Source organism: Aspergillus candidus (genome assembly GCF_002847045.1).
Source record: "Aspergillus candidus strain CBS 102.13 unplaced genomic scaffold BDW47scaffold_48, whole genome shotgun sequence".
NCBI lineage: Eukaryota > Fungi > Ascomycota > Eurotiomycetes > Eurotiales > Aspergillaceae > Aspergillus > Aspergillus candidus.
Genome location: NW_020194053.1, coordinates 79,137 through 102,006, shown reverse-complemented (window position 1 = coordinate 102,006; position 22,870 = coordinate 79,137). Strand labels below are relative to the sequence as shown.

Sequence of the window (22,870 nt, the reverse complement as noted above, 5' to 3'; positions counted from 1 at the left end):
TGTCTTGGTGTTTATGAAATCTATCATTATTTTGACCGTTGTCATCAGTCCTTCCACCGAAGGAGCCAGGAAACTACCTGGGCAGCTCCTGCCAATCCACGTACTCGACACAACAATCTCATATATCAGGCTCAAGACTCCGTCCGCTGCCAAAATACACCATTTTAACCTACTCATAATCCTCTGCTCCCGCAAGTTGTGGTCGAAATGTAAGGATAATCATTCCCCAGTCTGTCATGTTCATCTGCACGTCGTCCTAGGCGAATTATCATATGCGACTGAACCAACCCACCTAATACCCCATAAACGGAAAGAAACCCGCATTCAGACACCCCCAAGTCACATATATCAGGGGTTGGGCATTCCCTTACCCGGGCAAATTGTCTAGAACATCAAGAACTCAAAGCTATTCACCAACAAAATTCACGTAGGCCATGTCTATCTGCAACGCCGATCTATCGCCGACTAACGGTTTTGTGCTAGTACCACAGTCACCATCCTCCCCGCAAGATGTGAGCCAAAATATCAGAGTTGATAAAGAATTGTTATAGTACTCCATGGTGGGTGTTTGGCTGACCTGATGGCCAATGGGCGAGCTTGGATCGAAATCAATGACGTTTGATGACAAGTGGATGAGATGGGAGGCTATATTATTATCAACAAGAATGTACAATTGATGACACCTGCTACATTATAGATATCGCCAAAGACCATTCGCTGTTTTGGTACTGCGGATGATATTGATCAATACTATAGTACTCAGGTATGCCATGTCGATCTGCAGCTCCGGTTTAGCACCTTCTAACTGGTGTTAGCTAGTATTGCATCCACCATTTTTCTCTGTCCCAATGTGAGCCAGGATATACGAAGCAATATAAGCTTTCATAGTAATTCATGGCAGGTGTTTCTGGTACGAAATCACGTACCGGTGTGGCTGCTCCCAACGCGGGGCATTTCGGCAATGTGAATCCCGCCGAAGCACCAACACACGATGCGATCCTTTGGGGCCTAGACGCCAAGTCAGGATGTCCGCGTATTGCTACTCCCACCTGGTTGGACGTGAGGCCAGGCAGGTGTACTGTCAGCGTGATAGCCCGAGGGGGGATAGGGAGGATTTGGATGAAGACCAATGACGGATAATAGCAGATGGAGGGGAGATTACACACTCCAACCAATGACACCTACGGCATTTTATCCAACTTGAACGTCGGAGATTTGTCATATCAAGCCCGATAAAGTAACGTTCGCTATTCTGGGATAGTGGCTGATCAATTCATGATAAGGACCAATACTATCAGATGCCAGGTATGTCATGACCATCCACAGCCCCGGTTCAGCACCTAGTACTAACAGTTGTGTGCTAGAACTCTGACTATCGTCCTCTCTGTCCCAATATAGGGCATCATGTTCGGGAAGATTGAGATTTTGTATTGATTGATGGCAGGTGTTTCTGGTTCCAGATCAGGTACCAGTGCTGATGTACACACCGCGGACTCCTCGGCAGCGGCACCAACCCATGTTGCGATCCATTGCAGAGGTCCCGGCCTATTGCTACAACCACTTGGTGGGACATCGGGCCGTCAGGGCATATGATCGCCCTGACGGCACATGGCTAGCAACTGCCCATGAGTCAAATGACGAGTTGGCGAATGATGAAGCAATGACGTGAGCGGAAGATGCAACTATATTTTTGTTACTAAAAGCACACTGTCAGTGATGTCTGGTATATTATCCAGATTATATGTCAAGATATCAATCATGTCATGCCTAATTCCAATACTGGTCTGATACATCGGTACTGTGGCTAAGATTGACCTATGGTATTGACGAAACTATGACCTCGATATGTCACGATGATGTCCATCTGCAGCCCTGTTCTATTATCTACCAATGATTACATGCTAGGGATTTAACCCCTCTTTATCTCCAACCCAATGTTAAGCGGAATGTTAGAGTTAATAGAAAATTATTCTAGTGTCTCGTGTAAGGTGTTGTTTCTGAATTTCACTACCCGTGGATGGTTCGGGGATGACCACCGATGACGACAAAAATGAAACTACAATGCTGGTATGAATACCACTTGATCTGTACTGCCTCCACCATATAAGTTCAATGGAAGATCATCTCATTCCATATAAGACGATGTCTTCAGGAACAGCATATCGCTGGGACCAGCTCGGGATGGACTTTCTCCATCTATATCCAACTAATTGTAATTCAAGACCAGTCGTCAACTTGTACAAGGCCCCATCCATCGAAAGAACGCCAGGCAAGCTACTAGTCCCATCATTTGCCAGTCAACTTTCCATTGAGCTCATCCATCAGATCTTCTTCGAGCTTGACGTATCCAGTTTGGGACGGGTACGCCAAGTCAACCTCGCGACAAGACACCTCGTTGAATCCTTCCCGGCATATCAGTTGCTGCGAGAACACGCCTCGGATGCTTTGAGAGTCATGCACGCCACTAAGTGCGCGTCTTTGTTCCCCATCCGCTGGCTGTTCACTGAGTTTTGCCAGCCTTGGTGCCGCGCCTGTGGAAAATTCGGACCCTATCTCTACCTTGCCATTCTCTCCCGTCTCTGCTTCCAGTGCTGCCTCTTCAGCCCCGACCATCAAGTTGCCCCTATTCCACATGTGATGTTCCATTTAAGCATCACCCGCTACCAGATCAAATCACTGCCAGTGATACACAATATCCCGAGGAAGAAGATCCCGGGGGAGGGAACCCGACCACGCCAGTTTGTAGACGTGGCCCAGGCCCGGGAACTGGGCCTCCGCAAGCACGGCAGTTCGCAGCGGATAAAACAGCTTGCCATGGAGCGTGTGAGGGCCGTGGATGACGATTACCGCCAGCGACGGGATCAATTCCGGCGAGGGCTTCGCGACCGTTCTGTTCGTCGCCGACGCATCGCGCCGCACCCGCTCCGCAGCGACCACGCCTTATTCTGGCGGCACTGCGGCACAACGGCGTTTCCTTACTGGGACCGTGAGACGCAGACCCTCGAGCCGGGCACGTACTGCCGTGCCTGCACCTACCACTGGGAGGAGAAGGTGGCCAAAAAATATTTGTATAAGAAGTGGCCGAAGTTTCCACTGGCATCGTGGACCACGCAGCCGTTGGCGAAATTGGCGTATGATCGAGCCTTCCGGGTGACGGACCTGCCGGAGCACTTTCTCCACTGCCCTGCAGTGACGAAGAATTATGACTACTCTCGGCGGCGAGGGTCGATTGGCTGGCCGTGGCGGAGAAGGGGGGATGATTTTCTGGTTGATGCGACAGGGAATATACAATGGAACAACCACGTAGATTAGGGTCTTCAATCCCCTTGTTCTATTGTCTCTCAAGCCACTACACCCCAATACCGAACGGTATCGTGGTTGGATTTGATATGCCTGATATTCCACCTAATGAGTTTCTAGATTGCAGTACTCAATACGCTTGTTCTATTTTTGATTCCATGCTTTTATTCTGATTTTTATTCCATCTGCCTATCAGGATAATCTTAATATTTGAGTTCTCTTCATTATGATCAACTAATGACTTTTACCAATGTTGTTATCTCTCTTGATCACGAAGTGGGAAAATAAGTAACGTATTTCCCAACTGAGCCGCTCATCCTGTATTCAGTAGATATAATACATAATGAAGCTAGACGTTCGATTTAAAATTCTACAAATGTCTCGTCGTTGAAATATATAAGTTTAAAAATGGACAGTTCATATGCAATACAGGGTGAGCGACCCGGTTGGAAAAGGTAACCCTTTTCAGGTACGATACTACTATAGGACCAAATCTAGATTTCTTACAAACTTCTCCCATACAAATTGATAGTAGAGGAATGATTTATATAAAGATCACGACTAGTGAGCACCGGGGACTCTTCCAGAATATCAATACATCTATCGGTTCTCATACTACTGCGAAATCCACGAGGCTTACTCCCTAATAACATTGGCTAGCGGCAGCCAATGGAGTCATAGCGCTGAACCTGTCTGATCACTTCCACTTCCACTTTCCATCACCCCTCCACCTCCTTGTTGATCACCAAGATCATCCTCCCTACTAGGATATTGCTACCCCACAGATCATGTCAGCCCCTCGACGGAATGGTCTACTTTCATCATGCGAACCATGCCGCAAATCCAAGCTCCGATGCGATCACACTCTTCCAGTCTGTCAGCGGTGCGTGACAAACCGTCGAACACAGCAATGCACCTATCACCCGTGCCCTCTCACCAAAGGCCGACCGAAGAGAGCCTTGGTCCGTAGCAATCAAAACCAGAGAGAATCTCACTCTGGTGATGATGGTGTCTCGTCGAATAGGGAGTCGTTCGACTGGGTAGACAAAATGCCCTCCGTCCCTGCTCGTAGATTCGAACCGAAGCCGACCGGGCGTCGGGATGAATCATTCTCTCCCCTGGGGTTTTTGGGCCCCACGAGCCATGCAACGGTCTTCGGTGATGATGCTTCGGATGGTGAGTCGCAGTTGAGTCTTTTCGGTGACATCAACACGGCGGCGGTCGATTCGACGATGGTGGAAATCGGAGCACAGATTCTGTCACTCTTAGACCATATTCCCTTCTACGCAGAGTTGCTTGAAAAGCGGTTCGACCTGTTTGAGGGGTGGATTTTTGGCCCACAACTGATTCGAGAAGCTCTACTCGGATTGCAAATGCTATACCACGGTGTGGTGCAAGATTCCAGTGCGGACAATCGACATACCCGTCTTCTAGAGGGTTCGAGACTGGTTTTCCGCAACACCGCCGCCACGATCGAAATGGATCTTGCCATGACATTGGCCGACTATGTTTCACAGGTGTCTCCGCGATGGGAAACCGTTGGGTTAATCTTTGCCTTGGTAGGTACCGCATCGTATCAGATTGCACCGGGTGAAGGGGTCCTCACGCGTGATGGGATCCCGGGGAAAGATCGGCATGGGTTGCGAAAGATTGCCGTCGCAGTTAGTGACATGTGCTTGCAATTCTGCAATAAAGTTGGTGTAATCAGTGATCCCTTGTGCTGGGCAGCCGTTCAACACACCGTTTTCATGATGGACATGCACGGGTCCAATGGTCAGTGTTCCGTCCGCCTACCTCTGAGATGGAGATCTGACCTTGTCTAAGATTACAGAACATGGCAGAGACAGGGGGAAGTAGTTTCCCTGGTATTTGCCCTTGGCCTTCACCAGCGAACAGTTGATGAGCGCACTCCCTTCTTCTTGTCTGAGATCCGCAGCAGAACCATGGTAGCTGCATACTCGATGGACAAGGAGCTGGCTACCTTTTTGGGTCGGCCTCCTCGCATATGCCGGCAATACTGTGACTTACGGTTCCCTCTAGACATTGGGTGGGAAGATCTAGTGGCAGACACTTCCATTCGGGAGGTCGCAATCCAGCAACTCAATCCAGATGGTTGGAATGTGCAGGGAGACCCGGACAAAGGAGCGAGACCCCGACTCACCCTGCTGGCCAGCATTCTCCGGGAGATGATCTTGGAATTGTCGCTCAGCCACGATGTGGATAATTTGTGGGACAGAGTGGAGTTCGTACATTCTGAACGTATACTCATGATGTTTTGCTAATTTGATATTGTGGGCGCAGAAAGATCCGTCACGAGTCGAATCAGATACGACTCAAACTTCCTCCCTTCCTCCGCTGGTCGCCCAGTAACACACACCCCTTAGCGGCGTCGCTTCGTCTCGAGTTTCTCTATCAAGACCTTCTTCTCTACCAGACAGTCGCAAGAAAGACCGGAGAGATCCCGGACTCCCTGATCGATACGTCCCAGGATATTCTCGCGGGCCTTCTAGATCTGGTCTCCAAGCAATCGCGGGCAGGACCTGTCAGTCATCTCACCATATTCGATGTACGTATCAAATCAACTTTTTCGGCCCCTGCAGCTCTCCTGACAGTATCAGTTCTCCTACATCGGTCTTCCAGCCGCTGCCGTCTTGTCGAAAGAATTGCTCCGCCGCTAACAGTCATCCGCAAACCAAGCAACAAGCGGGACATCCTTTCCTCGATCCAAGATCATTCAGAATCTCAGTGTTTTTGCAGCACAGATCGAAACGTTCTTCCCCAGTAGAGAAGGTGATTACGATACTTGCATGAAAGGCCTCGCATACATCCGGCGGGTTCTCGATTCTGTTCTGTCGGCATGCGCAGGCGCTGTGTCGGGACAACCTTCTGATGAAACCAGGGCAGTCGAAGGTGGCTTATCCGGGGATACAGACATGGATTTTGAGACATTGTTCGAGAATTTCGACTGGGAGCAGGAGATACGGCCTCTTTTTACTTGATTGTGTTGAAAGAGCCGCAGTGAGATATTTCAGCTGAATAATGGCTAGACATAATATGTTTCGAGATTTCGCTTATCCCACTCCAACGTAGTATATACAGTACATTCCATTTTGATCACTCTTCATGCGATGTGATCATCATATCCTATCCTAGTCAATCAAATTCTATCATTTCACGCACGTTGAACCTCGGAAAGATACCATCAAGACACCAAAGAAACCAGAGAAACAAGAAACAAGAAACAAAGAAAAATGGGTTAAAAAAGGTTATAACTCCTTCGTCCGCTCATCACTCTCCTCAATCCACCTCCGCAACGAGACCTCATCCCTCGGCTTAAAGCCCACCTTAAACGGCTTCGGCTCGGTCGTCAGCGCCGTGGCAATAGCATTGCAGTCAATAGCGTTAAGGATAGGCGCATCGGCCGGATCACGCGCAGGGTGCATCGTAAAGGCCGTGATGAGCCGGATGAACGCCGTGTAGAGCTCGCGGTTGGCGAGGTGGGAGCCGGCGCACATGCGCGAGCCGGCGCCGTAGCCGTAGTGGGGGGTGCCGGAGCCTTCGCCGACCTCGAGGTAGCGCTCGGGGATGAAGCGGTCGGCCATTTTGAAGTGGTCTTCGTCGTAGTCGGCTGCCCAGGCGTTCTATATTGTCAGTTAGTAAGCTGGAAGGAAACAGCAATGTGAGACAGAAGGTAAGAGAGAGACGCACCATGAAGAAAGTCGTTCCAGCAGGAATGGTAGCCCCCTCGTACTTGATATCCTTAGTGCTCTCCCGCGGCAGACAGATAGGAATGACAGTCCAGAATCGCAGAATCTCCTTGACCAGGGCGGTGATGTACGGGACCTTCTCCTCGACCAGGCAGCGCTCCCAGGCGTCGCCGTCGGGGTACACGGCCATGATCTCGTCGTAGGCTTTCTGTTGAATGCGCTGGCCGTCTTCGGAGGCGAGGTAGGCGATGCCCATGATAAGGTTTCCGGGGACGGTGTCCAGGCCGGCGGACACCATGGTCAGACAGATCGACTTGACTTCGGCTGGGAGGATATTAGCGTCAAGCACTGGGAAGTAGGGACATCCGATGGGGGTGGTGGTTACCTTCGTTCAGCTTCGCTTCAGGGTCCTTGAGAATATTGCCCGTGATGCAGGGCTTATCCGTGCCGCTGGCCATGCGCTCCTTGAGAATACTCAGCAGATAAGTCAGGTACTTGTCGCGACGTTCACGGAACTCCTGCGCCTCGTTGTTCATCTTAGGGAAGATGCGCATCAGCGGGATATAGTCCTGCCAGTTGTTGCTAGTCGATCGGAAGTTGGACACGCCGCGCTCGACGTCGCAGATCTCCTTGAGCAGGGTGTCGTCGACGTTGCCCTCGATGCGGAAGCCATAGTTGAGCGTCAGACTGGTGTTGAGCGCGAACCGCTGGAAGTATGCCGTGGGGTTGACGTCCACCGTCCCGCCCTGGCTATCCTTGAACAATTCCTTGATACTGGCAGTGGCCTCGAGGTCGATGATGGGCATGTACGACTGCACGGCGGGGCGGTTCAGCGCGGTGGCGGCGGCCTTGCGACGGCGCTTGCACGACTCGTCCCAAGGGGAAGTACCGATCGTGAATCCCTGCGAGCTGGACACGACGCTGTGGAAGGTGTGGAATGTAGGGCGGGAGATGAGGGCGGACTGGTCCTTGATCCAGAGCTGGCGCACCGAGTCGAAGCTGTTGGCGAAGACCACGCGCTTGTTGCCCATGCGCACTTGGAAAACTGGGCCGAATTTCTTCGCCCACGCGCCGGCTACCGTCGCATGTTGGTCGCCGAGCTGTAATAGATTACCGAAGATGGGCACGCCGGGGATTTCGGGGAGGCCTTTGATCTTGGGCACGTCGGTGCGGTTGAAATAGCGGATGATAAAGTAGACCACCGCAATAGCGGCGATCGCGACCGTCTGGATAGCCATCGCGAGATGACAAAAAGACAAAGATAATTCAACAAAGACGCTGGTCGGGGAGAGGTCCACAGAGTTCGATGGAGCGGTTGGTGGGATTTATAGGCAGCGCAACGTCATGCTCTTCACCCCGTCAGCGACCTCCGCCCACGGGACATTTCCGAGCTTATTCCCGGAGAAAGTAGACCGTCGAGCTGAAATGGCGGGGAAGAGTAGGGAAAGACGGTTGGTGCTCACGACGAGTGCGGAGAAGACGCAGCAGATCAATAGTGGATGCGGGGGATGCGCCGTCGCCGAGGATTTCCGTCCATCAAGACGCGCGGTGATTCGGAATGCCCTTCCGCGCGGAATGCAGGGCGATACAACAAATGAAAACAGATAGATAGATAGATGGAGTAAGGGAGAAAAACAAATGAAATGGTTGGAAATAGAATATCCAATAAATAGAATAAATCGTAGATACATGATGCCGTTAATCGTGATACTATTTACAGTCCCCTCCCGATAATACTCTTCTAAACACCATACGGCTTCTCCTCTCCTGCCAGTCGACTCGCCCGCCGCCCTTCGCTCTTTCGTCGGTCAGCCGCCAGGGTCTGCGCAAACTTGCTCCGCGACCGGATCTCAGGCCCCTTCCAGTAGAAGACGTAGATGGGGATCGTCACGATGATAGCCAGACACCCCAAAATGGTGCTCGCCCACTGCAGGTGGAACCGCGTGTTGGCGCCAATGTTGCTGTACATCGGCGTCGCGTACATGGCCGACAGCCCGGCGAGCAGGTCGCGAGCGAACCCGTTGCCGCCCGTGGCCGAGGCCGAGTACGGCCCGTAGGCGGCCACCATGTAGTCGATCGTGGCCATGTAAATGCCATAGTTGGCGATGGCGATCAGGAACGCAAACACCAACGGCACAAGGTAGTGGGTGTAGTCCGGGCCCATGGACGTCCAGGCGAACCCGAACAGTCCGACCGTCTCCAGCGGCGCAATGAACAGCAGGAGCAGCAGGCGCCGCTCGGGAAAGCGCGCGTCCTTACCGTGCTTCTGCCGCACTCGGCGCTGCCGCCAGATGTCCGGCAGGAAGATACCGTACGCTACCACGTATCCGATAATGATGGCCACAAAGCACATGCCGATCTGCCAGGGTTGGAAGCCCCACTGCTTGAAGACCAGGTTGAACGACTCGATGCAGGTGAAGATCAAGGCGTCGGAAAAGCCGGAGAGCAGGGACAGGAACAGCACGATGGGCTCGCGCACGAACATCTCAAAGGGACGGCGCCACACGTGCAGGACATCCTTGGCGTCGAGGCGCGGCGTGCGCATCTCATTGGGGCCGTAGCAGTCGGGGTCTTCGCCGGTCTTCCGGCGGCGCTTCGCCTCGCGGTCGATCAGGATGGTGGACCGCGTCTCCGACACGAAGAAGAAGTGCATCAGTTGCGTGACCCCGCCGAAGATCAGCTGGATCCAAAAGTTCCACTGCCACGGGAGCCACTGTTGAATCAACCCGCCGAAGATGGGCCCGATGGTGGTGCCACCGACCGACGACAGGACCACATACGCCACTGCGAACCCTTGATCATCAGCTTCCCACATGTCCGCCGTCATTCCCAGCGTGACCGAGCCACCGGCGGAGCTGAGACCGCCCAGGAACCGGCAGACGACGATGGTGCCGAAGTTGGGCGCCAGTGCGCAGGGAATCTGCCAGATATTGACCAGAAAAAGGCTCAGCTGCATGATGGGCCAGCGCCCGAATTCCTCGCTCCACGGCGCCCACAGTTCGCAGCCAAAGGCGTACGAGACCAGGAAAATCATCTGCCCCACACGGGCCGCCTGTTCGCTGATATGGAAGTGTTCGGACAGCGGCGTCACCGCGTTCGCATATACGCTGGAGTTGAAGTTCATGGACATCTGCACCGTGAAGATCACGGTCAAGATGGCCCATTTCTTGTACCATGGGAAGCAGAACCCTAGCTTTTCGTAGCATTCGTCCTCGGTAAGCTCCCGTTTGCCGTCGGCTGTATACTTGCCGCGCGGGTCGCTGTCGCCATCCGACTGCGCTGCATCTTCGGCGTGGGTGTTCTTAGGAATTTGCGTAGGACTCGTGGGGCGGTCCGTCTCCTTCTTCAGGCCCTCGGTCGGCGTGTGCGAATTGGTGATCTCGTCGGGTGCCATGATGGCACGATGCATCCGACCACCTTGGACGAGTGGGATGGGAGACAGAAATCGTCAAATCAAATGAAATGATGATTGTATGGTGAGGCCACAAGATATGAGTAGAAGTGAGCCTTTGAAGTAGCACAGGTATGATAAAATGTCGAAGGTTAACAAAGATGAAAGACCATCGGCAATCAAGCACCGATCATCTAAGCCTTATATCTGGTCGATGCGATCACCCCATCGCCGATCCGCGTTCAAAAACCCCAGGTTTTTCGACGTCATGGCGTTTCTCGACTTCCCTCATCGGATCGCCGGCTTCGGGTGTAGATCTCACGATTGGGTATGACTTGCAGATCCATTCTCTAAGGGGATAGGAGAGAATCTTCTTCAGGTCCCACCACTACCTCATTTCCTGTTCGTCTCCTCGCATGGGGCGGCGATTCGTGTGGATGACAGTCGAACGGGTTCCCCGTGATCCATCCCAAACGGTCCACTTGTCAGGACGGGCCGTCGGCCAGTCCGCAGAGTCGGCGAGTGGCGACCATCCTTGCGTCTGGCAGGGAGAGCCATTGTTATTTTGTCTTTCCTGAAAATCCCCTGATCCAGTTCAGGGGACGTGTACCTTGGCCGAGTGATTGGCCGTGGCGCTTGTCGGATGGCTCGAAAGGGTAATCCGAGGACCGGGGGCTGTTATGACGCAATGGCACTAGGTAGTTGATTGACAATTGCCCCTCACCAGTGAGACAGTCTGGCTGTGATTGAATGACATCACAATGGCGTGTGCCCTGAAAACGGTGCCCTGAAGACGACAGCGAGCAGGGCAGTCATATCATGCAAGAGCCACACCGGGCGGCGGTCAGATTCGAGCTCATGGCTCGCTGTCAGAGTCAGCGCGAGTTTACCCCTTGCGTATAACTCTGGGTGCGTGAGCTGCCTTGATCTGGCTTCCGTCAGGTAGTTCCGTGGTGATAGGTGAGCCTTTATTGTGTGCCTCTACCGTCTTTTGGAAACCTTCACTGCGTAACCGACCGTGAAAATCAAGTTGTGAATATGGTCCAAGTCTCGACGGATATATTCCTCGGTGACGACCCGATACCAGAAGGTAGTAGCGTCTAGATAGCGCCATGAGGTGGCCGTCAGACAACAGTGAGTAGGGTGCGGATCAGTTCGACAGAGAATATTACGCGCTCATTGCAAGGCAGACTCTTGGGAAATACTCCGCCTGGGTTGAACCCGCGGGTTAATCAAGAGGTCGAACAGGGAACATCTCGTGGCTTGCAGAGATTTACGGAGTTTTAGCCGGTCGTTTTGATGTCTCTCGCTCTGCGGTGCTCGATATTCCCAGGCCAAGGGCATCAGCACCAAGGCAGACTGACCCAAGCATAGTGCATAGTATGTACCATGTATACACGGAGTAGATCTACGCAAGATCCCGCAATGACAGGAAAGTGGGGGTGCTTACCCTTCAGCTCCAGGCAGTGCACTGTACGTTTTCCGCCCTAAAGTGCAGTAGAACGACGAGACTTATCAGAATGGGGACAGTGGTCCCTTGGGAGGGATTTACTCCTACGAACGCCAAGCGCGCAAGGCTACAGGGCTTATATGAAAGCAGCTAGTTGCAACGGGGGCACGGCGGGATGGCCGAAGGTTATAGGATAGGCTGTAATTTGGCCCCCGTGCCAAGCTTCCCTGCGGCTGACATGACTCTCCATCTGAACATGAGGATTCCGTAACAGCAATCCTGTATCCCCGAGGGAAGCCCAGTCAGGGCAGTTCTCGTGGATGGGGTGTTGAAAGGAAACAGATCGCGGGCGCAGGCTGTGCTACGGTTTTGTGCCGATCCAAATGGCCCAAGGCCCTGGGATGGGCTATAAAAGGGTAGCTGCTTGCCCTTCCAGTGGAAGAAGAAGAGAAGTAAATCAGCTCCTTCAGTTGCCAGCAAGCCATCCTATCCTCAAAACAAATCTATATCGACTATCACCTAACCCGGTTTCGTGCCTATCGCGATGAAGAACTTCCTCGTACCGCTACTCTGCTTGACGGCGACGTCGTCCGCATTAGCCGTTCCTCCTGATCATGCCGCCTTTGAAGAAAGGGGATTGGAGAAGCGAAATCCCATCCGTGCGGCGGGAATGTTCATCAAGTATCTTAAGGGTACCAAGGTCGGCCACAGGACCGAGGGTCGGTTGGACCATCTGGGTTACGGAAAGGCCCGCCCTTTTGTATGTTGCCGATGGGGGTGGGGCGAGATCCTGGTTTGAAGATACACATCTATCCATCAGCCGCTGACTTTTGTGTAGGAGACGGAGTCTGGGAATTGTCTGATGTACATCTCTACCCAAGGTGGGGTAAGTGGATATCCGGGCACAATGAGACCTGGGTGAACTGAGACTGACAGGAGACCAGGGAAATTGCAACGTGAACACCACCCCTGGTGAAAATACCGGGAAAGAAAGAAAAGCTACAGAGCATGATGGAGACTGGAATGTGTGCTGGTGGGATGACGAGAAAAAGATTTCTGGAAAACAATACTTCACCGACCCGTAAGTTTTCTATCAGCAAGGCAACTAGTTCCCCGAGCTAACATGTTATGAAAGTGGTATTGGGAGATACAGCATTGTCTTCACAGCCAAAGATAAGGACGAGGTCAATGAGGACATTGAAGGGGCGAAAGGCTGTCAGGGAGAGGGCATCTGCAATCCTCAGATTACCTTTTATCGGGATGATCATGAAATCATTCTGAACACCTGGGAGTCCATGTCCGGGGATGTGGATAAGGAGTACGGTGAGGGACTGTGCTCCGGCGGTGTCAAGGATCAATTCCACAAGGGTGGTATGGTCTTTGGATATACGTGAGTTTTCTTCCCTTTCATCCTTATGATAGAGCCTGGTGTTGATGACTTGTCTAGCTGCGCTGTCCCTTGCGAGGGTGACAAGACTATGCCCGCTGATACGCCCTGGTGATCTGGATGTATATTCCACACATTTGATCTGAACCGTGGGAATTGTCCGGGGGAGAAGATCGTTGATTTTTCCTATCTATGCCTGCGTGGCCATGTTTATATCACCGTCCATGTAACTACCTCATGTATGCGGACGGCCGCCAACGGGTGGTACCGCCGGCAGTTTACATTTTATGGAGTTGTTAGTTTTATCAAATATATCATTCTTCTTATGAAAAGGACTTGATTAGGAGCAATACGTCGGTAGGGTTCCCAACTAGTCTAGACACTAGACAGTATGCGAGTCCGAGCCTAGGTAAAAGAAGCCCGTATATGAGCTACCATCAGCGAAGATTTGATTGACCTGTTGACTATTAAAATGAAACCCTAGATTCACAGTATGTATTCATGGAGAGTGGCAGATACAGACAAACATACCAGACCTAGACATGACACCGTAGTTCCAAACCCAGAAGCCCCCCAGGTGACTGCCAATCCATATCCAACCACACTCTCTCCTCCCACATCTCCCTGCAGGCCTCCAAATCAATTCGATTGATATTTATATATTCATACATCCGATGATAAGACCTCATGCCTCCACCAACTCCCAGTACCCTCTCACTGATGCTCTAGGTGAGAACTCGCACTTAAGCTACTGATATACTCTGTCAAAATGCAATGTATTGATTGTCCGAAATGCAGTTGGATACTTGGTGTTCCTCAAGGTCCCCCCGATATCATGATTTCACCTACCAAATCCACATCCAACCGACAAGAAGATATAGCTGTGAAGGCTGACACGGGCTATAGACTCTCATACCGTGGCTACTCACGGCGCTTATTGGTGTTTCTGCACCAAGCTTTCGATGCATCACCTGGACAAGAGTTAGTATCGAGTCCCAAGACACCGATCACGAGAACCAGGATAGGAAAGGGCATTTCTGACTATCATCGGCGCAACAACATCTCTTATATCCCTTGGTGCATGTAGGACCATCGCCCCAATCGCTCCACTGTAAGTCATGGAGACGCGGATTGTTTCCCTGGAGACAAGGTTTCGGAAAGCAAGAAGGTGCAGTCCCTTCCCATTTGCAGTTGACAGTGGGGGCAGCGCCAGTGTCTTTGACTGTATAACAGGTCAGTCATGTCACTGTCGACCGGTGAACTGGGGAGCAGGTGGGCTAGTGAACATACGCTCGTGAGCAACACCAGACCCCGCGAGAAGCGCGGCGAAGAAGAGGTAATTGAAGCGCATGATGGGTGACTAGGACGAAGTGTGTAAACGGTGAGGGTTGCGTGCTCTTGATCTCAAATTGAAATACTATCTGTGACGGTTGTGTGTTATGGGGATTTGAGGGCCCGACTGTCTCTATTTATATTATTGTCAGTTCGACTACTCTTCCCCTGAGAAGCCCTCATGTCGCCCCGAGTATAAGACGGATCAGCGCTGTCTCCTAAAATATTTCATATCCGACGTGTTTCAGCCAGCTCATCCTTTGGGACTCGGCTCGAGTCTGCTGGCTGGCACAAACCAGCTGTGTATCCTACAATTCTGAATGCGACGACGGGCAGCCAGCTATCATTCTAGACAACAGTGGAGTCTGAATGCCGACGCTGGCTAGCCGCACAAACTATGCAGGAGGGACATGTAGCCATCGTCGGCCACCAATCCAATCTAGCGCAAGTGAGAGTCACAAACCCGATGAATGCAAGGCTAGAAAGACCCACACGCAGAATCAAGGGACACCAATGATATCTCGACAGCCGTCAGCATACTATGGTACGGGGTCAAACCCTGCAGGGCTGAGAGTACATGCTGACAGCGATTCTTTCTAATCCGCCTGTTGGTCTGAGGCATCTAGCTGGTCCTCGAGTTCTAAAGTCGAAGCGTGTGATACCAACAGCTATCCCTTTCTAGGACTATCGAATGGTTTATACTCTGCCTCTCTGGCTGATCCATACATAATATTGAGATATATGGGGGCGGTATCTTTGTAGGGTAGGTATTGTAGTCTACTTCATCAATATATATATATAAGTAGTCAGTATATCTGTGCTAACTGTGGGAAGACCAATGAAATAGACCAAAACTGTTCGTCTTTTTGACAACTCTTAAAAGACCATGGGAATGTCATGAACATTCACAAGATTGCAAGAATCAAACCCAAAATTCGTGGGGGGAAATGCTGCAAGTCAGCTGACGTTTGCCCACTGCATGTTTCACGACATCATTCGGAGGCTACCATGGCACCAGGCGGGACGGGCGAGCTATTTACACACAGAGCTCCAGCACGAGTAACACTAGTCAAAGAGACTAGTCCACCCACCAGCTGGGACATATCATACTACGGGTGTACTAATTCTTACGCCGTCAATGGGTGAAAATTCGTGTAGTGGTCGTGCTGCCGGTGATAACACCTCAACGACACACCACTGATCCATTCCTCATTTAGTGTACATGCATCCGACATCCAGCCGGTGAAACAAAGGAGAGATGAAAGCACATGCAAAGGAGAATGAAAATGAGAGTCTACAATACACTAACAATGATATAGACAGACATGCAAGGTACCCAATCAATCACATGACGGGTAGAGGGGGGGATTAACGGGGAGGATGCTGCGGCGTGCCTGATCCTGGCAGACCCACGTTTGACCCTTGACTGTAGCCACGGTGGTGGCCGGGTGTGTGTACCACCTCGGCCAAGGTCCCCGGGCGGGTCTGGTACGGGTGCACGGCCCCGACTGGCGGCGGAGGTCCACCAGCGGCATAGCTGAGACCCGCCGCGCGGCTGGGCTGTAGGATCGTGGGAGGGCTGTATGGCCTCGCCATGGACACTCCCGGGGGTGGACCGCCCGTCAGGACGGAACCGCGCGAGGTCTGTGAGGGCGGTGGGGGCGGGGGCGTGCTGCGACCATACGGGCCCCCGTTGAACCCGAGCGGAGTCCGATGCCCTGGTGGCTGATGCGCCCCCGTGACCATGGTCTGAACATGCTGCTGGTAAGACTGATGACCGACTGGGGTAGGCGGGCCTTGCACATGGGCTGGGACCGGTGAGCCGTACGTGGTCGCCGAGGCCTGACGGGGACCCACCCCGAGAAGACTGGACGGAGACTGGATGGGGGTCGGTGGCCCCGCGCGAGACCCGTACGGGATGCCCGTATTCCGCATGTTCGGTGATCCGATACTGGGTCTGTACATCGCACTCTGCGGCGGAAGCTCGCGCGACACCGACGCAGGGTGTGCTGCGGGTGATGCAGTGTAGACGGATCCGGCGTAGGGCCGTTGGGAGGGTGCCGGCGAAGGGGTCGGGGCGGGGGACGGCGCCGTCAGGTTCGACAGGGACGGCCCGGATAGCGATTGAGCCGACGTGAAGGGAGAAAAGGGCGGTTGCGGGGCCATGGAAGCAGGGGGGCGAGCGCTAGGTTGCGGCGGAGGCGCTTGCTGGGGCGTCGGTTGCTGGCCGCGGGGATCGAATCGAGCCATCCAGTCGTTGCCTGCCGGCGCCGAGCCGGCCGACATGGGCGCGTACGACTGATACTCCGAGTAGCCACGCGGGGGCGGGGCATACGAACTGGGCTGGCTGTACAGTGGGGGTTTCTGTTCTTCCAGTCGTGCGGGCGGCTGCTGCGAGTAGGATGGTGCCCCGGCATACACGGGTCGCGACGGAGACACCGCACCTCCACCCGACACCGACGCCTGGTCGCTAGCGAACCGCTTGCGCGGCTGTGGCTCTTCGGGCTCGTCATTGAGAATGCTCATGATATTGGACCGTTTTGCCAGGACTTGGCGCGGCGCCTCGGGCGGCTCGAGAGGCGTGGAGCTAGGCCGCGGGACTTCCTTGGCCGGTGACAAAACAGGCGGAGGCTGTGCCATCGCAGGATGCTGGCCCGGGTAGGCATAGAACGGCCGCTGACTCACCGAGTCACGGCGGATGGGCGAGACGTCCGCCTCCGATCGATGCAGCGGCTGCGCGGGTGAGCCCGGCGGCTTACTGAGGCTGGTCTGCCGTGAGTGAGAGGCCGACGGCATTAGGGTAGACTGCATATAAGGTTGCTGCGATGACTGGATGATGGGTTGGCCAGCGAGGAGAGGCGACCCATGCACGTCGGCGGGGCGATATCCATGACTAGGCAACGGCTCCATGCGCGGCATCTCTGCAGCAGAAACCTGCGTCGGTCGTGCGGTCAAGGACGCTGTCTCCTGAGATCGCGGGGTCGCATGAGGCAGTACCGCAGGGATCTCGCGTCGGTCCTCAGTGAAGTAACCCAAGGGCGGACCGGGCATCCGTGACGACATGGCTGCCTGCGGACGCATCCCTCGCGCGGGGTCTTCGGTCAGCACGGTGCCGGGAGCGATCGGTGCACTGCTGGCTTGAGCCAGCGGCGGATAGCGGGATACCGAGCGTTCCTTCTCCGTCGGTGCGCGCGCGTGCAAATGAACGGGCTGAGTTGCAGCGACCGCCTGGGTCGTGGGTGCCAGTCGGCCGTCGTCCGTTTCGGAGGCAGCCTCCGTGTGCGGCGCCAGAGGTCGCGGCACGATGGAGGAGGGGGTGGCTTCGTAGCGGCGTTTGGAGGCCGGGTTAGGGGTTGGAAGAGGGCCGGTTCGTTCACCACGAGCTTTCTTACTCTCCGCGTCCGCCACGATATCGTCAAAGTCTTTTTGACCGGAGTCGATGCGCCGTTGGAAATAATTCTTCACCTGATGGGGAGTTAGCGATGCACAGTATTAAAAAAGAAAAATAAAAAAAGAAAAAAAAAAAAGAAAAGGAAAGTTGGAACGGGTACTGACCATCACTGTCGTCTTGGTCTTCATAAAATTTGAGATACCCTCGAAGTTGCGACCAAAATGGGCCAGCAGAGTAGGGAAGTCGCGTTGTTCAGGGACCGACCAATAACTCGTCGGCTGCAAAGAGCCATGCCCACTCTCCGACTGCCGTCCCGCCGAGGCCCCTGGGCTCTCTGTTTCGGTGGACTCGACGAACGCCGAATCTCGCTGGCGACCACGTCCCGATTTCACGCGCGGGGGAGCTTCGGCTGGAGCCCGTTCCACGGGCTCTCTGGATTGTAGAACGGTCGTCTCTATGGTGCCATCCATTGAAACCCCGGCCGGTTCGACCTTGGTCGGCGGCGCAGGGGACGCCACCACACCCACCGGGACGGGAGGGACGGGCGGCTCGGCTGCAGTCGGTGCCGCTGTCTTCTGCTGCTGCTGCTGCTTTTGCTGCAGAAGCTGTTGTTGTAGTTGCTGCTGCTGCGCTGCCTTGCCTCGTCGACCTCCACGAGTACCGGCACCCGTACGGGCACCGCCGCGACGACCGGCCGGTTTCTCGGGCGCTTCCCCATCCTTGCTGGAATTGCCCCGGCGACCGTTGGAATGATCGGCGTCGGCGGACGAGTCTCCAAACGTGGGTGCCGCAGCACGCCGTGGACGGCCCGTGTCCGTGACGGGCGCGGGCTCTTCCTCGCCAACGTAGTCGGGCTTGACGACGCCCAGATCCACCATGAGAGCGTTGGACTTGGGACGGGCGGAGCGCCGGGCACGGCCGCGTCGACTCCAGCGTTTATTGAGTTTCGCCTTATACTTGATCTCCTCTTTGGTGAGATAGTAGTGGACGATACACTGGGCGTAGCCGCGCCCGGGCAGAGATTCGGCGATCTTGCCCCATTTCTTGGGGTAGGCCATGAAGGCGTCGGTGAAAATCTCGTGTTCCTCAGGGGTAAAGTCGTCGGGCGGCGGGGAGAACTCAAAGACCTCCATAGCTTTGGCCGCATCGACAATGTTGTTGGTATCCTTGTAGATGCGGGCGCGGGCCTCGGGCAGCTCCAGCATGTCAGGAATTTCTGCCTCCCGCGCGAGATCCGGGTGCGCCGTGATCTTGTTCCCGCGCCGCCGTTCCAGCTCTTCCTGGGCCGAGATCTCCGAGGCACGCAAGGCATTCTGGAAGTCCAGTTCGCTGTTGCCCTTGTACCGCCGCCCCTCGCGGGCTTCGCGGCCTTCGCGGGTTTCGGGAACGGGCGTGGGCGTAACGGCCAGAGCACCCGCGGGGGGCGAGGCGGGATCTGGAGAAACGATGGGTTTGTTCTTTTGACGGTCCAGGTCCCAGATCTGCAACCGCCAGGGGATGTAGAAGTTGAGATACTCTTGACGCAGCGCCGCGTTCTTCCGGGCAACCTCCTTGCGGCGCTTCATCATCTCCGCATGGAAGACGTCTTTCCGCGCCTCGTTCGCGTTTTTGTTGGCGTGGTAGGAGTCCAGATCCGATAAGGGAGTGGGCGGGCCCGAATGAAGGAAAGGAAGGTGGTCGACAGTGACCGCATCGGCCGGGGGGAGGGTATCCAGGTCCATCTTGGTCGGAGCTTCCAGACCATCTGCCGGGGCTTCTGGCTTTGCATCCACGGAGAGCACCGGGGGGTTCCCGTCCAGCTTCTCGCCCCCTTCGACGGGAGCCGGAGCCGGAGCCGGCGTGGGCGGTCGGGGTGGGGACGTCTCGTTGGCGATCATGCCCAGAAGCTGGATGCGCAACAGCAGGTTCACAATTGTCGGGTCGGTCAGCGGCGACGGCGGCAAATCGGCTCGAAGCGCGGTCAGGTCCTTCTCGAAGATGCGCTGCCGTTCCTCGAGGTAATCTTGGGTGAAAACCACATTCTCTTCCTCCTCTTCGTCGCTTGATCGGGCGAAATCCGGGATGGGCTGGGGCCGGTGATCGTCAACCGTCGCAGCAGGGTGTGCCTCCGCCGGCCCCTCGGGAGGTGCCTCCGCCGGCGCTTCAGGAGGCGGACGGGTCGTGGGCGGGGGTGAGGCCTTGACCTCCATGACGGTGGGGGGTGTGGAGGACCGTGGCGGCTCGCGCTTGAGTGGCAACACCTCCGGCTCGGGGGCAATCTCGCCCGCTTCTAGCCCCGACCCGTCATCGACCGACAGGTGTGAATCGCGTCGGCCGGTATCGGGGCTGGGCGGACCCTGCGCCGTGGCATCGATCGACTCGCGCTTTGGGGGTGCTGCCGCACCTGCTGCCGGCGGCGGACGCGGGTATCCTGGACGCACCCACTGTTTCATGCCCTTAGGGCCACGGGAGATGGAGCCGCGATGCTGAAGGGCCCGGGGACCGGTGGGGATGCCCCCTGCGGGCTGCGGGCGTGGAGAGGTCAGAGCGTCGGGGGACGACCCCCGACCGGCCGGAGGAAGGGTGCGCGTCATTTCCGGTGAGGGCATGGTGGGCGGCGGGCGGATGGCGGACGGCGACTGCAGCGGAGACACCACAGCGTCCTTGCCCGTCATGGCAGCAGGGGCGGTGGGCGGGGAGAGATCGGACCGCTTCGGGGCGCTTGGGACGCTGGAAGCGCTGGGAGCGCTGGGGGCGGGGCCCGTCGGTGGCTTGGGCGGCCGCGCGGGGAGGTCCAGTTGGACATCCGGCGCGTCGTCCCGCGGCGCATCCTCCCGTCGGGCGCGCACCTCCGCTGGGGGCAGCGGCGGCAGTGGCGCCGGGGTCCGTTCCGCCTTGGGCCCCGTCGGCGGCTGGACAGGCGGGCGGGACGGGGACTCCGGGCGTTCCGGCTCTTTCTCGAGTTTGGTCGGCGTAACCGCCGTAGCAACGCTCTCCACGGGCGGCGGCGGCAGCTTCTCCGGCGATAGCCCCGGGATGGGGGCTGTGACCGACCCAAAGGCCGGCACTTGCGGTGCGGCGGGCGGCGGGGAGCGTTTCACGGGGGGCGGAACCTCCTTGGCGGGTTCCGGGCGCGGCGCCGGAGGCTCGACCCGGTCGAGGTCGCGGCGGCTGTCGACGACCGACGGCTTGCGGGGCAGGTCCGGGCTGGGGTCGGGTAGTCGATCTGCCAACGGAGGAACCGCTGGGAGCGTCATCGGGGGCCCAGATGGGAGCGTCGGGGTGCTGGGCAGGCGACTCTCGGCACGACTAGGCGGGCGATCCCGCTTCCAATGGTCGCCCGGGCGATCGCGATCCTCCCGGTCGAAGCGGCGGTCGATCTCGTCCCGTCGGTCGAATCGCTCGCGACGCTCGAGGTCCCGATCCCGGTCCCGACGGTCCAGATCGCGCTCCCGGTCGAGCAAACGGTCGCGGTCCCGTTCGCGGTCGCGATCCATCAGGCGATCCCGGTCGCGGTCTCGTTCGCGGTCGCGGTCACGGTCTCGATCCCGCTCGCGGTCCCACCGACCGTCGCGAGATCTACTGCGACGGCGGAAGGAATCCCGGTCGTCCAGATACGGAGCCCGGCCACGACCTCGGCCAATGTCCCAATCGCCACGGCCCCGGCCGCGGATGGGACCACTGCGTGGGTGATGTCCCGGCGCGGATGAGGGCGTATCGGGGGCGTTGGAACCGACAGAGAGCAGACTATCCCGGGATCCGCGGCGCATGCGGACCAAGTCGGGGTCCCTTCCTATCGATTCTCGTGCGTCTCGAAAATCTCGTGGGGGTAGCGGGGGCAGCGGGGGCGAACGCGACCGGCCGCGGCCGAAGCCTATGCGAGGCTCGCGAGGGTTGAAGTCTCGATCGCGTCGAGGCCAGTCGCGGTCGAGGTCTCGCCGGAATGGGGGCGGGCCATCGCGGGGATCACGAAAATCTCGATCACGATCGCGGTCTCGGTCTCGGTCACGGTCACGGTCCCGATCTCGATCGCGGTCGCGGAGGTCGCGATCACGGTCCCGGAAATCCGCTCTGCTAGGGTAGCCCCGTCCGCGGCCACCGAAGGGGGCACCTCGATGGGGATCAGTCAGGGCCTTGGGGCCTCGGGGCGGTTCTCGCCCGAGCGGCGGTAGATTGCCATCGTCGGAGCCACGAGGACCAGCCGGTGGTCGACGGTCGGGAAAGCGTTGTGGCGAACGGTCTCGAGCCCCGTAGCCTGAGGGATGGGGGTATCGTGACGACATCACCGGATCATGCTAAAGCGATGGGGGGGAAAGGAAGAACTTGGCAGAGAAGGAGGGAGGGACTGCCGTACAGGGCGGGTTAGTGAGGTGCACTGAGCAATGGGGGTTGAAGAAAGGTATCCACCCGCAAATGCAAAGAAGAAAGGTAGCAACCACAGAACGATCGAAGGAGTGACGAATGCAAATAAAACAACAGTTGGAGGCAGATCCCGACCCGAGGGGGAAGAGGATGAAGCATGCAAGCGCGACAGGAGGACCCGCGAGAGCAGCAGCAGAAATGGCAGAAGCGCGAACGGGGGATGCGGAGACCACGTGACCGGCGACGGCGTGGGCAGGGCACGGGCCAAGGCACTAGGCCGGATCGGGCGCTGGCGTTCACAACGCAGTCGGGATGCAGATGAGTCAGGAATAATGCCAGCCAGTGCACGGCGATTCGGTCTAGCGGGCGCCACGAAACGCCCTCGGGTGTGCAGAGGAGCCAATCTGTCTGGCCACGATCGTCTGGGAAAGGTGGAAAAGGCTTGGCTGATCGAACGACACGGTCCATCCATTGACCAGGATCCCTCGGGGGGAGAAACCCAACAAGAATGATGCGGGAGACGAGGGAGACGGGGCCACATTCAAGAACGAGATGACCAAGAGCCAATAAA

At 56.0% G+C, this 22,870-nt stretch overlaps 6 protein-coding genes across 6 annotated transcripts; 3 read left to right on the top strand and 3 right to left on the bottom strand.

Moving 5' to 3' along the window:
- Positions 1-2,142: 2,142 nt before the first annotated feature.
- BDW47DRAFT_133534 (uncharacterized protein) lies at positions 2,143-3,312 on the top strand (the record flags this gene model as incomplete). The annotated part of the gene is made up of 1 exon (XM_024817856.1): positions 2,143-3,312. One exon carries the CDS (start codon positions 2,143-2,145, stop codon positions 3,310-3,312), a length of 1,170 nt encoding a protein of 389 aa, XP_024669325.1.
- Positions 3,313-4,088: 776 nt separating this feature from the next.
- BDW47DRAFT_119626 (putative chromatin structure remodeling complex protein RSC3) lies at positions 4,089-6,299 on the top strand (the record flags this gene model as incomplete). Its single annotated transcript, XM_024815373.1, has 5 exons — positions 4,089-5,073; positions 5,125-5,537; positions 5,735-5,866; positions 5,919-5,948; positions 5,982-6,299. 5 exons carry the CDS (start codon positions 4,089-4,091, stop codon positions 6,297-6,299), a joined length of 1,878 nt encoding a protein of 625 aa, XP_024669324.1.
- A 191-nt stretch (positions 6,300-6,490) lies between these two features.
- On the bottom strand, positions 6,491-8,626 carry BDW47DRAFT_110626 (cytochrome P450). Its single transcript, XM_024813768.1, has 3 exons — positions 7,393-8,626; positions 7,009-7,331; positions 6,491-6,941 (listed from the first exon to the last, which is right to left on the bottom strand). The coding sequence occupies exons 1-3, from the start codon at positions 8,243-8,245 to the stop codon at positions 6,567-6,569; spliced, it is 1,551 nt and encodes a 516-aa protein (XP_024669323.1). The 5' UTR covers positions 8,246-8,626; the 3' UTR covers positions 6,491-6,566.
- Positions 8,627-8,748: 122 nt separating this feature from the next.
- Positions 8,749-10,401, bottom strand: BDW47DRAFT_119624 (putative MFS multidrug transporter; the record flags this gene model as incomplete). Its single annotated transcript, XM_024815372.1, has 1 exon — positions 8,749-10,401. The coding sequence occupies one exon, from the start codon at positions 10,399-10,401 to the stop codon at positions 8,749-8,751; it is 1,653 nt and encodes a 550-aa protein (XP_024669322.1).
- A 1,991-nt stretch (positions 10,402-12,392) lies between these two features.
- On the top strand, positions 12,393-13,242 carry BDW47DRAFT_119623 (uncharacterized protein; the record flags this gene model as incomplete). The annotated part of the gene is made up of 4 exons (XM_024815371.1): positions 12,393-12,608; positions 12,687-12,734; positions 12,793-12,929; positions 12,984-13,242. 4 exons carry the CDS (start codon positions 12,393-12,395, stop codon positions 13,240-13,242), a joined length of 660 nt encoding a protein of 219 aa, XP_024669321.1.
- A 2,488-nt stretch (positions 13,243-15,730) lies between these two features.
- On the bottom strand, positions 15,731-22,338 carry BDW47DRAFT_133532 (MYB DNA-binding domain protein). The gene is made up of 3 exons (XM_024817855.1): positions 21,039-22,338; positions 18,123-20,930; positions 15,731-18,032 (listed from the first exon to the last, which is right to left on the bottom strand). Exons 1-3 carry the CDS (start codon positions 22,218-22,220, stop codon positions 15,936-15,938), a joined length of 6,087 nt encoding a protein of 2,028 aa, XP_024669320.1. The 5' UTR covers positions 22,221-22,338; the 3' UTR covers positions 15,731-15,935.
- Positions 22,339-22,870: the final 532 nt, after the last annotated feature.